At 37.8% G+C, this 13,764-nt stretch overlaps 2 protein-coding genes across 2 annotated transcripts; one reads left to right on the forward strand and one right to left on the reverse strand.

The window, feature by feature from the left end:
* Positions 1-7,182: 7,182 nt before the first annotated feature.
* On the forward strand, positions 7,183-8,387 carry LOC306838957 (interleukin-6-like; the record flags this gene model as incomplete). Its single annotated transcript, XM_079367396.1, has 5 exons — positions 7,183-7,198; positions 7,284-7,465; positions 7,611-7,709; positions 7,805-7,948; positions 8,157-8,387. The coding sequence occupies 5 exons, from the start codon at positions 7,183-7,185 to the stop codon at positions 8,385-8,387; spliced, it is 672 nt and encodes a 223-aa protein (XP_079223522.1).
* A 731-nt stretch (positions 8,388-9,118) lies between these two features.
* Positions 9,119-12,901, reverse strand: tomm7 (translocase of outer mitochondrial membrane 7 homolog (yeast)). Its single transcript, XM_079368294.1, has 3 exons — positions 12,703-12,901; positions 11,144-11,192; positions 9,119-9,569 (listed from the first exon to the last, which is right to left on the reverse strand). The coding sequence occupies exons 1-3, from the start codon at positions 12,803-12,805 to the stop codon at positions 9,554-9,556; spliced, it is 168 nt and encodes a 55-aa protein (XP_079224420.1). The 5' UTR covers positions 12,806-12,901; the 3' UTR covers positions 9,119-9,553.
* Between the last annotated feature and the right edge of the window lie 863 nt (positions 12,902-13,764).

Here is a 13,764-nt window from a genome sequence, read left to right on the forward strand (position 1 = left end):
TGGTTTCACTCATGATTCAGCGCAGCTATGCTTACAATCGGGATGGAGTGTGCATGGTCTATTAAACTTCTAACATGCAGATATAAAGTTTTCAAAACGAAACTAAAAATGTAAAGCTGCCTTTGGAACTAGCACAACATGCTCATTTTGAATGGGAGGCTTTCAGGTGCTTTGTATTTGTGATCTTTTCTGCTGTAGAAACATAATCTTCAGTCTGGCTTTATTATAGCCACAATCTGCAAAAGTGCTGAAGAGCTATCACCATCATTAAATCCATCCATTCTTTTTGCGGATCATCATTCAGATAGCTGCCTGCTGAGATTTCCTTTAAAGAGCTGAAGGAAAGCCACAATGAAGAGGGGACATTGTTGTGTGAAAGACTGTGAACATTTAAGATTTGGCATGCACTGAAATAAACAAATTGGACATTTTATCATAATTCATGCATTCTGACATTCTGCATTCATGTGTACTTGTGTCACATTTTACAGCACAAAAGTCCTAAAGCCATTTTCAAAGGACATAGTTTATGGCACGTCACTTTCTCAGTGTATCTGGAAAAAGCAGCACAAATGTATTGTAACACATTTGATTGCAGTGTTCAGGAGTCACATGATAGTGAACGAAGGAAACAAAGGAATCACACACACACACACTTACTGCTGAATCGCTGAAGAAGCAAAAGAAATAAAAAGGGACTTTGGGCTTTCTAGTGGGGTGATGAAATATGCTGCTCCGCTGTCCCGGGGGAACACTGGGACCAGCCGCCTGATACACAAACACATTATGCACACGCAGCAGAATCAAAATAAACCTTATAGTACAGCGTTTGAATGAATGAGCCCTACATAGCAGAGCATATAGGAACATACAGTACAACATGGGGCTACATGATGATGCATGGGGGAAGAATAGATTGCAGGGGGAGGGGAAGGAGGAGATGGGTAAAGAAGGAGCGAGAGGGACAGGAGGGCCGAAGCAGGGAGAGCCAGATAGTAAACCAATTACCATAGGACTGAAAAAAGCCTTTCATCCCGAAACTGTCACCACACACACAAATATTCACTTCTGTCTTTTCTGCTCTGTGTCCTGCATACAAATACAGTATCTGCACGCACACACATGGTCGGACATCTCTCTTTATCAGTCACTTGCACACATATTCTGAGCCCTCTCTTCAAACAAATGCACTCTTGATTAAATATTGAGGAGTGCCTGTGGCAAAGTGAGCAGAGATACAATTCCTCTCCTCTCTTGTGAAGCTCTCAGTCTTTGGAAGAAGGAGGAAAAAAGTGGGGGGAAAAGGAAGGGAGAGAAGAAGAGGCCTAAAAAAAAAGGCACAAAGAGAAAGAGGGGATGAAAAGGAGAAGATAGAGTGAAGGATGAGTGTGGGGAGAGGAGAGCAGTGAAAAACAGCTGGACAGTGATGAAAAGAGAGAAAAGGAGAAAGTGACAGCAGAGGAGAAGACAGCAGAATCAGAAGGGAGAGACATGAAAGGAAAGAGCAGCCATATTAAAATGTATCTGAAACTATAACACAGTATGCCAGACGTGTTCATGTATTAAAGAACAGACCATGAATAGCAGATACTGTTCTGTAACTAAAATAATTTTTAGTTTATGACAGATGAGGTTTTTTTAGCCACGATAGCTAGCTCGTCGGTGCGTCCCCTTGGTTCAGAAAGAAATATCCCAACTGTTAGATGAATTGTTCTGAAAAAATCATGCAAAAAAAAATTCATGCAGGGTCTCCAGAGGATGAAACCTATAGCAAAAAAATGATTTTAAAATACTTCAAATCCTTGAATGGCTTTCCAACTTACTACAATAAGCTCACTCCCAACACACCAGACAGATCTGTGATATCTTCAAATAAACGACTCCTCACTGTACAAAGAATTCACTTTAAGTCAGCCTACGGTGCCTTCAGCCACGACAGTCCCATTCTCTGGAATTCCATACCACATGATCTTAGGTCAACTACAACAGTTTGTTCTTTTAAAGGCAAGCTAAACACATATCTTTTTGCACAAGTTTTTAGTTAGGTTTTAATTATTTTAAAATGTTAATTTTGTGTATTTTGTGTTTTGTCTTAAGCCTTTGTTTTATATGTAATACCTCCTTATCTCATATGCGCTTATATTATGTCATTGTTGTTTATCATCTTATTATTCTGTTTGAAAGCACATTAAGTCTATGCTTGTCGTATGAAATATGCTATATAAATAAACTTGACTCGACAAATGACAAATTGTTATCTTTTGATTTTTCTTTTATGTTGTTGTCATTTGTCATTTTAGAGGAAATGTTGTAACTACTGGACTTAAATATAATTTGCAAGTCAAACTTGTTCTCATCTCAACAAGTCAAACACAGACACATCATCAGATTGTTTTGACATCTCACACACAAATAGACTGTTTGGTGTCAGAAAGGTCACAGTGACCTGTTATACTCTCGTAACACAAAACATTTGTTTATAGGTTTAGGTAAAGAATGCTTAAGGTTATGTAGAACATTTAGAGAAATCCAGTATTTAATTTTTTTTTTACACAAAATAACAGTTTCCTGGAATATGGTTCTGAGTGGTTTGGACCAACTATTTCCATGAATCATCTTTAGGTATTAGGTTTGTACACAGAGGCGCTGTTTGTCAACAGGCACGAAAAAGTAACTGCTTGGGGCCCTAGACCAGTAGGGGGCCCCTGAGAGCTCACAAACTTAAACCAAAGTAGTGGCTCAAAATCTGCAAATTCACAATGAAAGTAGGAAACCTCCCTAAGGGGGCCCCATTTGATAGCACTCATGCTCATTGCCCTGTTGAGTGATGCATGCATTATTGCTATCTATCTATCTATCTATCTATCTATCTATCTATCTATCTATCTATCTATCTATCTATCTATCTATCTATCTATCTATCTATCTATCTATCTACTTGACTAACATAACCTATATGCAACTTCATGGTAGGAAACTGTAGATGACCTTCAATCTGATCCATTTATTCAAACAATGAGTAGATCACAATTAAAAAAAACATTTGAAGAAAAATGTTTCACTGTTGATAAGGCATAGCACAGATAAGCTCTTTCTTTACATTTGCATCACCATATAACCCATAGAGGGTTAAACAGTGCGCTGATAATAAGAGCTGCATGATTACCATCTAGTGGTGGCTTTCTGGAACTGCAGACTGAATAGAATTATAGTGTCTGCTATGTGGCAACCGTTATCAATAGTTTTTTCAGTGGAAACCTTGAATCCTCTAGTTGTTCAAAGGCATGGGACCAGACATTGCACAATAAGATTTTTCGAAGATCAAACATAGGAGTGCATGCAAAAACACTTTGGGTCAGGAGGGAATAGAGTGCTCACACAGTCTTTCATGTGCAAAAAAAAAAGAAGATAATTCTGATCTTTAAAAAAGTTGTTCTTTGGTCCTGTGGGAAACCTTAGTGAAACACTTGAGGACTCAATCCTACAGCTTCCCTTTCCACCAGATACATCCATGTCAAATGCACACTACACAACACGTTTTTTAAAATAATTTCAAAAATAGTCTTGTATGATGTGTATTCTTGATTGTTAAGATAATGGAAGGACTTGATGCTGCAAATTCATGTTCAGGAGTTTACACAGTGGTCAAATCCCAAGAAACAAATGATTCATATTTCTTATAATTTGAGTATCATTTGTCCTGCACATGCAGATTAACAAACCTCAACATAATGTGAAAACTGTGTCATGCAGACCTCTCCCTTGAGTAGAATTTCAGTGGAAATATTAGAGGAACAAAAAAAAATGCAGCGTAAGAGGAAGCCTGGAGGTCACCCTGAAAACTTCTATTAGACTGTATGTATTAGACTGACAAAAGCTGAACATTTTTTGCACTTCCTGCAATCTCGGACCATTCATGTTTCCACAAGCTGACGTCAAGGTAATGTCAGTTTTGACAAGTCAGCATAGTGACTCTCTCTTCGCTTACTGTACAGTGGTCATTATGTAATTCCTGCACAGTAAAAAATACTGTACGTTGGATGTTTATGTTAATACTTTTTTTTTTTAATATAGATGTTGTTATTATGAATACTAAACTTGATTAATTCACTTACATTCTAATAAAAATGTTGGTTTAGGTCTGCACAGCTTTAATATCTAGACAAAGAAAGGAATTGGTCCAATATTACCTCCTTAAAGAGTTTAAGATTTTCAGGGTCTGACAAGGGAATTGGTCCCTCCTGAAATCTGATTGGCCTAATCAGAGGGAGGAGTTATGTTTAAACCAACTGAGTTGATATTTCAAAAATAAACAAGCATGGTTTGAAATCAAGACATTCTTGTCTTGATTTGACGGACTGACCAATCAATGGTAAAACACACTAATTTGGGTGTTTTACCATTACCACCCACAAAGTAAATAAAAACTGTCTTAAGCTCTTCATGAGAACCCGTGATGTCTCAAAGTGTTCAACAAAAGTACAAGGACACTCTGAATCCAGAATGAACAGAACCCCATTCTTACAACATCCTCCTTGTAGGGCACAAAACATCCAATATATGGAGGTTCTGCTTCTTATGACCTGATTTGGGAGTTCTGTGGTTTGATTCCCCATGAGTAATCTGAATTAACAGAGGGAAAGTTTATTTCAAAAATAGAGACAGAGGGGATTATAGAAAATGTAACATTTTGATAAGAAATCAACACACATAGCTGATAGACACATAGATGTTTTCCATGCTGAATAAAATTGACACACCTCCCTTGTTTATGGCTTTGAGTTTGAAAGAAAACAATGTTTGTAGGTACGTACTATATTACAAATGTATAATCAAATCTGACATCCAGGTCAGGTAAAAGTCATACTCCCTCTGAGTTCCACAGAATGATGACGTTTAATATCCATTATATCAACAAGCTTATCTAGTTTTTCTAAGTAAATGAAATTACATAGGGAACTGGCTCAGCTCAGTTAGTAGAACGGGCGTTTTGTAACAGAAGCTACAGTCCACTTCACAGTGGTGGTTTGCAAATTCCTCCCCATTATCCAGATGCTGCTTGGTGCGTCTGATCACCCACTCTCTCTCCCCACATTGCCCGTCCACAGCTTTATGAAACAAATGCTCAAGACCAAAAGATTTTCTTAGATCTTCTTGCAGGGGTTGCATGAGGTATGTGGGTACAAATGTCTGAAAAGCATTTGTCTACTACCTCTGTTATCATAATTCATATGTACTTTGCAACTAATATCAATACTAATATTAAGGTATCATAAAGCTGCAGAGACTGAAGACCTATCGAAGCAGCTGCAGCTCTGGTAATTTATTGATTATATACGATTATTTATGATGTTGGTCTATTATCTCCAAGCACTGGAGCTATGGAAAATGATCTCGCACCCAGTTAAGAAGGGATGGTTCATGTAACTGCCCATTAATGTGCATAACTCTTTCTGATCTTCAACAGTATACATGGGGTTAGTTAAAACTGATGGCCACTTTAAGTAAAGCAGCCTCTGCCATCAGTGTGTCAGTTAGTGTGAAAGGGAAGGTGTGACCTGCAGTGTAAAAAGTGCTTAGAGTAGTCAGAAGACTAGAAAGCCCTGTACAAGCTTAAGTCCATTATTTACCACTCATATGCAGGAACCTCAGTGAGATCAGACTAGTGGCTTGTGGTGTACCAAAACATTATTTTGAGAAAGATAATAAACTAATAAGAAACCACAAAAGACGTTTAAATGTGAAAACAAATGTCATTTTGCCTCAACTGAAATAAAGTTAACTGTTTCGTTGAAATTCAAACATTAAAATGCAGAAGATCATTGATGTATTAAAGAGCTTTGTATTAAATAAACACTTGCATGACATGTCTTCTCTTGGATTATATCAATGAGGAAGTCAATGTGGAATATTTCAATAAAGCTAACTTTAAGGAAGAAGATGACCCAAAGCCTCCAGAACCCACCATGGTAATAACATTGTTTTCACAAGCTTAGCAGTACATTGACCTCAATATTTAAATATGTAGTGTCCCTTTAATAAAAATGGGAACCTCTAGAAAAAGAATAACAAGAGGACTACCCCAGTAGCTGTTAGGGACACCACCAATAGAAGTGATGGTTAATTTGAAAGTAAGTTATTTTAACAAGTTAAGTTTGGATGTGGGATATCAAATTCATTTCAAGCATATGGTCTAAAGCAAATAACCACTGTTACATTTATGAGTTTATAATGAAATGTGGTTATAAGTAAACATCAGTGAAAGGTATTTGAAGATCTTCTTCGTAAAGCTGATCATTGTCAGATATTGATCATTTCAGCCAGTTGAGTGAGAGGAATAATAACTTACATTACACATGACAAATGTTGCTTCAACTGGGAGTTACAGTTCAACGCTCCAGAAGGATTCCTGAGATGGCATATATTCCCTTAGTTTGAAATAAGTTGAAATATACATTCAACTTGACGTTCTCTCTCTTCTGGTTCTGGATGCTATTGATAAATTTGCATCTTTTGCTTGGTGGTGTTGTCATGAAACTATTTGGGTGTAAGTGGATTTCCATTTCAATTATCTGGCTGAAACTAGTTTAACATAGGGATTTTTTTGTTTTTCATAACAACATGTAGGTCCACAGCTTTCCTGTGTGTGTATTTTAAACAACTTAATTATTCAGTATAATTAAAAAAACTTTAATCATAACTATTCCCTTTTAGTTAAATTATTATTTATGAAAAATGATCAAGGCTCACTTCTTTAAAGAAAACCACCAAAGCGGTTTGGACTTTGATTTCCTGCTTTCGCTTTTAATTCTGAAAAAGGAAACTTTGTGCAATCTTTACCAAAATCACCACCAATAACTACCAAAAGGAAGGAGTGGATACATCCTCCCAAACACCTTTCATGTCCTATTTGATTTCTCATGTTAAAGAGAAACCATTGCCTGAGAGGATAGACATGATAACGGCATCCTCATTTTCCCCATTCCTGCCCTCCACCCCTTCTCACCCGGGGGGGGGACACAACGCTTGACGTAAACTTTTAATTCCGTTCCTGCATAAAAAGTGAGGTATTGGGAAATCCCTGCAGCCTGAAAACTATAAAAGACAAGGCTATTCCTTGCTGCCTTGATAGACAACCCACAACATCATCGACACTGTACAAGTGCTTCCCACCAGCGCAACATGCCCTACACACTCAGTAAGTGATTTGCAGGCTTTGGTGTGCACATTTCCTGCCTCTCTTCCTCTTTTCATTCATTCATGCCTTTTCCTTCTCCGTATAGCTACGTGCCTGCTGCTGGTCGCTCTGCTGCAGGGCGCTCAGGCAGCTTCAGTTCACGTTGAGGCCACTGAAAGCCTGGCAGGTGGCACTTCAGGTGAGGAGGGGGAGACGGCCTTGGAGTCTCTGAGCACCTCCAACTTCTGGGGTCTGATCCTTGGCGCGACTGTCAATCACTCGAAGGAGGTTAGTCTCTATTTGAGGACTTCCACTGAATTTCAGGTCATGAGCTAATTTCGAAAACTGATTGGGCTGAGTGTTGTGGTTTTTTTTTCTCAGCATGCACTAACAAAATACTGCAATCTTGACTCTTATTTTATTCGACCCTTAGTTTGAAGCTGAATTCCACAACCAGGTGAAATATCACATGTTGGAGGAATACAACATCTCCTCGCTCCCAGAAAGCTGCCCTTCCTCCAACTTAAAAAAGGTATTTCTCTTTCCTGTCCTTCCATCACACAGATTACAGAACGTGATTGATGATTAATTAGAGGCACTGACGGCGTTTATCTGACCTCTCCTCAGGAGGCTTGTCTCCACATGTTGGTCCAAGGTCTATTCATCTACAGAGTTCTTCTGAAGCACGTGGAGAAGGAATATCCAAGCAACTTTAAATTCTCAGAGGCCAGAATCAACTGCGGCCGACTGATCACCCTAATCAAATTAAATGTGAGTCAGAGATACTTTATAGATGAGAATGATTCTGTCATTAGGTTCTTTTCTTCTGTTGCCTGTTTGGAGGTTATTTTGATCTACTTTGTATAATGCTTGGTTGTCAACCTGGCAATTCTGTTTGTATTGTAAACCCCTTAGAAGTTTATTGTTTTCAGCAAACGAAAGGTGTCAAATGATCGTGTATTTGATTTGTGCCCTACAGATGAAGCATCCTGAAAGCGTAACAGAGCTGAACAGCAGCCAGCAGGAGCAGCTCCTGAGGGATATCGACAGCCCTGACACTTACAGGAGAAGGATGACCGCACACAACATCCTGTACCATCTTCGGAACTTCCTCCTCCAAGGCAAAAGAGTGATCAGAAAAAGAGAAATGACGAGAGGAAGAATCGCCAACAAGAACCTGTTCTCCATCGGATTCACGAGCCAAGTCTAAAACTGCAAGAATACCAGAATGCCACTGTGATGGAATTTTAACACTTGCGTTATTGTTTTTCAAGGGGAACGTGCACTTAGAAGAGGCGTTGAGTTTCTTAAATTATAAAAGCCTAAAGGCTGGAATTGCCCTCTTGCACAAGTTATTTATTTGTGTCTTGATGAACTTCTGAATTGTGGTGAGATTACTTGAGCAGCAATTTTGGGACTGCTTAACTTTTTAAAGATATTTTAGAAAAAAATAATCATTTTTTTAAATCATTTTTCCACAAACAGTGACTACTGCTATTTATTTATATCTAACATTATTTAAGCAAATGTGAAGTTTATTTAAGGTTGAGGTTTGTGCAAAGATCTTTTTTTAATCTGTGCAAATGAAAAAATAAAAAAATGAAATAAAAAAAAGGATCAAGTTCTTCTTTCCAACACATCACATCACTAAATGGTTTCAAGTCATTTTGTAACCATTTTCTAGAAACTATAAACAACCCTTGCAGAGTTGTCGTGTCTGCATTTTAAAAGGAGGCTGGATATACTACGCTGTGTGTGACACTCCAAACTTGGAAACATCGTCCTACAAATCCATTGTTTTTGAGTTTGGGGAACTTTCATTGCAACGCAAAAAATTTTCAATATATATTTTTTAAAAAGTATTATCTTTTTTTCGCCTGCATATTTTTTGTCTTAGAAGTCTTGATGTTTGAAAATTAAGCATCAGCATGAGTCCTGGTGTTGGAGACAAGAGCAGAATTTCTTTGATTTAATTTCAGAAATGATAAATTACAAAGAGGACAAACATGGAATGGATGGTGTATCCAAACATCACTTGTCATAATACCCCAAAAACAAACAAAGAAAAAAAAACAACAAAAAACACCCCAGAAATAGTCCAGTCCAGACTACATATTTGGAGTGACAAAGTCTTGTTCCACCTTGTTAATTCCAAATTCTTCGGCCCGTGTCGCCCAAACTCTCCACTCTACTTTTGTGGCTGTTGATTTGATGGTTGCAGAAACCGTTCCCTCGTTACTTCTCCGATTTGTGACAGTGTGGATCTTTAGAAGAAAGTGAAACATAAAGTCCAGTTCCTGGATTTCCAATCACCTGGGTCATATGGTCTTAATGAGGGGGTCGAGGTGGGATGGGATGGACGGGTGGAGACGCTCCTCAGCCCCAAAGCAAACTAAAGAGAAGAAAAGGAGAAATCTATCAAGCCAAAGTGCTGACGTTCTCTCACTCAAAATACGTTTATTACTGGAACCACATTGATTTTGTCTTCCAAATGATATTTGAAATTACAAATCCCGAGAGTAAACGTACCTTTATGTAAACATTAACAAAAACAAAAAGCATACATCTAAACAAACAGAAAATATGTTAAGTGGATGCCCAAGATTTAAACAAGTCAGAGAGGGTTGACGATAATAAAACTCGTTTGTGCAGCAAATCTGTAAATTAAACTTTTATTGACATGAATATTTTCTGATCAAAAGAAGGAAGTCATTTTCACCATGTCGCCTTGTGGTCATGTCAAAACATCAGGAAAAAAATCTGTATTCTACTGGAAATTCAAATGATTACCTCAAAAATGTGGAACCACAACTCACACAGACAGAACATGTTGTTACAAGACACTTAAGTGAATCGATTCGTATTACACAGAAATACGGCAAAGAGGGTAAATGAAAGAAGAAAAAAAAGGAGCAATGATGATTTTTGACTCATGTTGAAAGATTCATTCAAGTTGGAAGTGGAAGTTGTCAGTAAAAAAGAAAATAGAAAAAAGTTGAGTAGTACAGGTCTATTTTGGAGAAATAGTGAGCAACTCATTTTCATTGTGGCGTTCACTTTGCTTCCATATTAGAACTTCACGCTTTTGAAGAGACCGACTCCCAAACCTGGGACCCTCAAAGAACGCCAATGCACACTTACTCCTTCAATATGGAGGGTTCTCCAAAGAGCTACATGCAGGATAGAGGAGCACGTTCTTGTAAGTTAGACCACTTCCTATTTGACATCTTAAGATGCACCTCACTTCATACATTTGACAAATTCATTTATTTTATTTATTTATATTTTATTAACAAAAGACTGATTGTAGTTGTATGTATTTGTAGACATCTATGTGATGGACGCAAAATGAGCCCGAGTTTCTTTACCCCCACATTTTTGGCAAACGTCATGATCATAGTAATAACACTATTTGTATAGGACCAAAATACAGGTCACAAAGTGCTTCAGAGCAGACGACATTGGAGAACACATGAGAAAAGCATTGGCTGCATTTTTTTTTTTTATCACGTTAAATCAAACTGCTTTATTTACATCACATCCTCCTGTAACTCAAACCGTACACCACAACCTACAGATTTCCCAGAACTGTAAGTTGTTCATGAAATATCAAACTATTTGACAGTTGATTTAAATATTCCATGACTAATACAGTCATGTTGATGCAAGGTGTGAAAACTCCTTTTCATCGTCTCTTTTCTCACCGTTCCATTCGTCGTTTCTTCTTAAAACACAGGAAGAAGACAGGCCCACACGCTCGCTCAGACGCCACAAAAAAAAAGGAGTTTCATTAATCACTTTCGGTGTGGCATTTGAGCAAGTGTGCGGGCCCGTCTTCTTCATCAGTTTGCTGTTTTTGCAACGCCCTGCACCTACGTTATGTTGCATAGAACTGCATCCTTTTCCTGCTGAAAAACAAACGTGATTTGGTCGGACGGGTAAACTTCAGACCCAATCAGTGCTCACCTCAGCACAGTGGGTTCAGGCATCCCTGGATCTGCTCCTCGCTTGAAACCTGGAAAACAAACCATGAACAAGAAGTAAAGCATACGTGTGTCGAATTTTAACACGCTCCAAGAAAACACCTTATTGTAACAAAGGTTTTGTGTCTTGCATGTCTTGTATACTGTTACTATATACTTTGAATCAAAGTATCCATTGAAGAAATGTTTGACAGTGAAAGTGAATCTGTTGTTGCACTTGCACAAGCAGACTTTTGAAATTCTGTTCACTTAATATACAGCATACATCCCCTTAAAACGAAGGTGTCTCATTTGAGTCATTAGTTTGTCAACAGATTAGTATATCTGCAAAACCCCAGTTTTAACAATCATTATTTCACAAGAAAGCTTTGAGTCCAAAAAACGCTTCCTGCGGAAAACAGTGAAAGGATCCTTGTGGTAACATCAGTCATGCAAAGAACTTCTGAGTCAGCCTTCATGTGACGAAGCAAACTATCATTTCATTTCCCCAAGAGTTCTACTAATTTCATTCAAATTAGTAGAACATGTACATTCAAACAGAAAAAAAAACTGATTCTTAGAAAACGTAATATAACCCCTAACTCCTCCTCTCCAAAGACGGGTCTATTGCAGATTACAAAAGGGATTTCTTTTCATGTATTTCTCGGATCTCTTGGGGACATTAATGTAAGTCTTTTAAGTTGTAGGACGCTGTTATACATTATATATCATGATATGTATCATATTGGGTTGTTTCGGGGGAAATACCAAGCCCTAGCTGACACATGCCATTTTATCCAAATATAGCGAAAATGCAATAGCTCCAGATGTTTGCAATTTCAGAAAATCCTGCACGAACTATAAGAAGGTGAAAGAGTTTCAGGGGAGAAAGTGTGACATCACTGTTGGTCTTTCCACACTTCTGAAGTCAGATTATTCACTCTCAGAGGGCAACTCCAGCGGCTCTTAGGTCACGACTGCAAAACAGTCAACTTCCCATATTTGATGTTAACACAGCAACAAAGTCAGAACTCCCCCTTCACACCACTGCAAACCACTACCAACTATTTTAAGCCCAAAGACATGTCCTTAGACATGTCCCAGGGGTTTGCACCGAAACCCATTGAACACACAGGTTTGATCCACTCAGAGGTGACAGGACACATTTGATGAGATACATACCAAAATTTGTTCAGGAAAAAAAAGCTCTATCGAGCCAACTTTATTACAACAACATTATTTTAAACAGTTTATTTTCATCAGTCGGGATTCAATGCATTCACTCAACCCATCTTCATATCGTTTCCTCTTTCACTGCCTCCACTATTAGCATGAAAACGCCACATGTACTTCTTTTAATCTCAACTAAAAGCGTCAATTTTTACATTTAATTTCCTCGCACTGACTATCTATAAAGGCCTCATCTGATAGTTATTTAAGGTCTTTTTTTTATGATATTGTGCCCGTCTTAACAGGTTACATTAGTTCGTATGTGAAGGCTAATGCTAGCGCAGAGCTAACAGGCTAAAGTGAGCTCATCTTGTTTCCTCTGTTCATACTGACCGAGGTACAGCACGGTGGGGATGAAACCCCATCGGATCACAAACTGGCCGCACTGGAACAGCTGTTGTAGACGCTGCTTGGTTTCTTTGCTCAGTTTAGCCATGTTTTTTTTTTTTTTTTATTCCAACCAGCGTGGATGATGCCAAGGACAAGGTAAGAGGAAGTGACGTAGGAATCAGGTAGTAAACTGAGGCTCGTTTTCCTGTTTTAGTACGCCATCTCGCGGACTGGAAGTTTAACTTCAACTGACTTTCTTACCCTCTAAGAAAAACTCAACATTATTTCAGTTCAATATCTATCCTGGAACATTATGTTACACTTATTTTTAACAAATCACTCTCTGTCAATGTTTTTTTAATCACAGCTAGTATAATGTGTAAATAGTCTTATTTAAGTTTTCTCTAAAACATGTAAATACATATATTCATTCTAGAAATTAATGCCTTAGATATATTTGTAGTTTTTATGGATAGTTTTTTTTATTTTTTTACTTGGTATCCTATTTTAAGTGTTAGATGTGATTGTAGCTGTGTGACATTGTATTTTCCTGTACAATTATTAAATCCCCATGAGGTACACATTGTTGTCTCAATCAAAACGTTTTGTCCTGCTCTAATCACATAGACTACTTCCTGAGTACACCATACATAAAATAGTCCATGCATTTGTTAACTATAGACATGATTATTTGAATTCCATTTTATCAGTGTCCTTTTTCATCACTAAAAACTCTTCAACTGGTCACAAATACTTCAGGTGTACTCACTTGACTATTACTCCTATATCAGCTTCTCTGCACTGGTTCTTATATAGAAAACAATTTTAAATCATTCTCCTCATTTACAAAGTTCTTCATGTTCAGGCACCATTAGTGCCTTTTTACCCCTCTAAAACATTATGCCCGAAGGATGCAGGCCTTAACACTTACTTCTTTCCATGGGGGTCTATGTTAAGTGTTTCACTCATGGTTGATAAAGGTCTTTTGAAATGGATAAAAAAAAAGTTCTCAACCTGCTCTGTCTAACTTATTTATGATTTTGTGTGTTATATGGTTTAATTGCT

The sequence above is a fragment of the Symphodus melops genome, assembly GCF_947650265.1.
Source record: "Symphodus melops genome assembly, chromosome: 18".
Lineage (NCBI taxonomy): Eukaryota > Metazoa > Chordata > Actinopteri > Labriformes > Labridae > Symphodus > Symphodus melops.

Coding starts and splice junctions, on each gene's coding strand:
- tomm7 (XM_079368294.1), bottom strand. CDS start 12,805: ATGGCTAAACTGAGCAAAGAAACCAAGCAGCGTCTACAACAGCTGTTC. Junction 11,193..12,702: donor CCCCACCGTGCTGTACCTCG/GTCAGTATGAAC, acceptor TTTGTTTTCCAG/GTTTCAAGCGAGGAGCAGAT.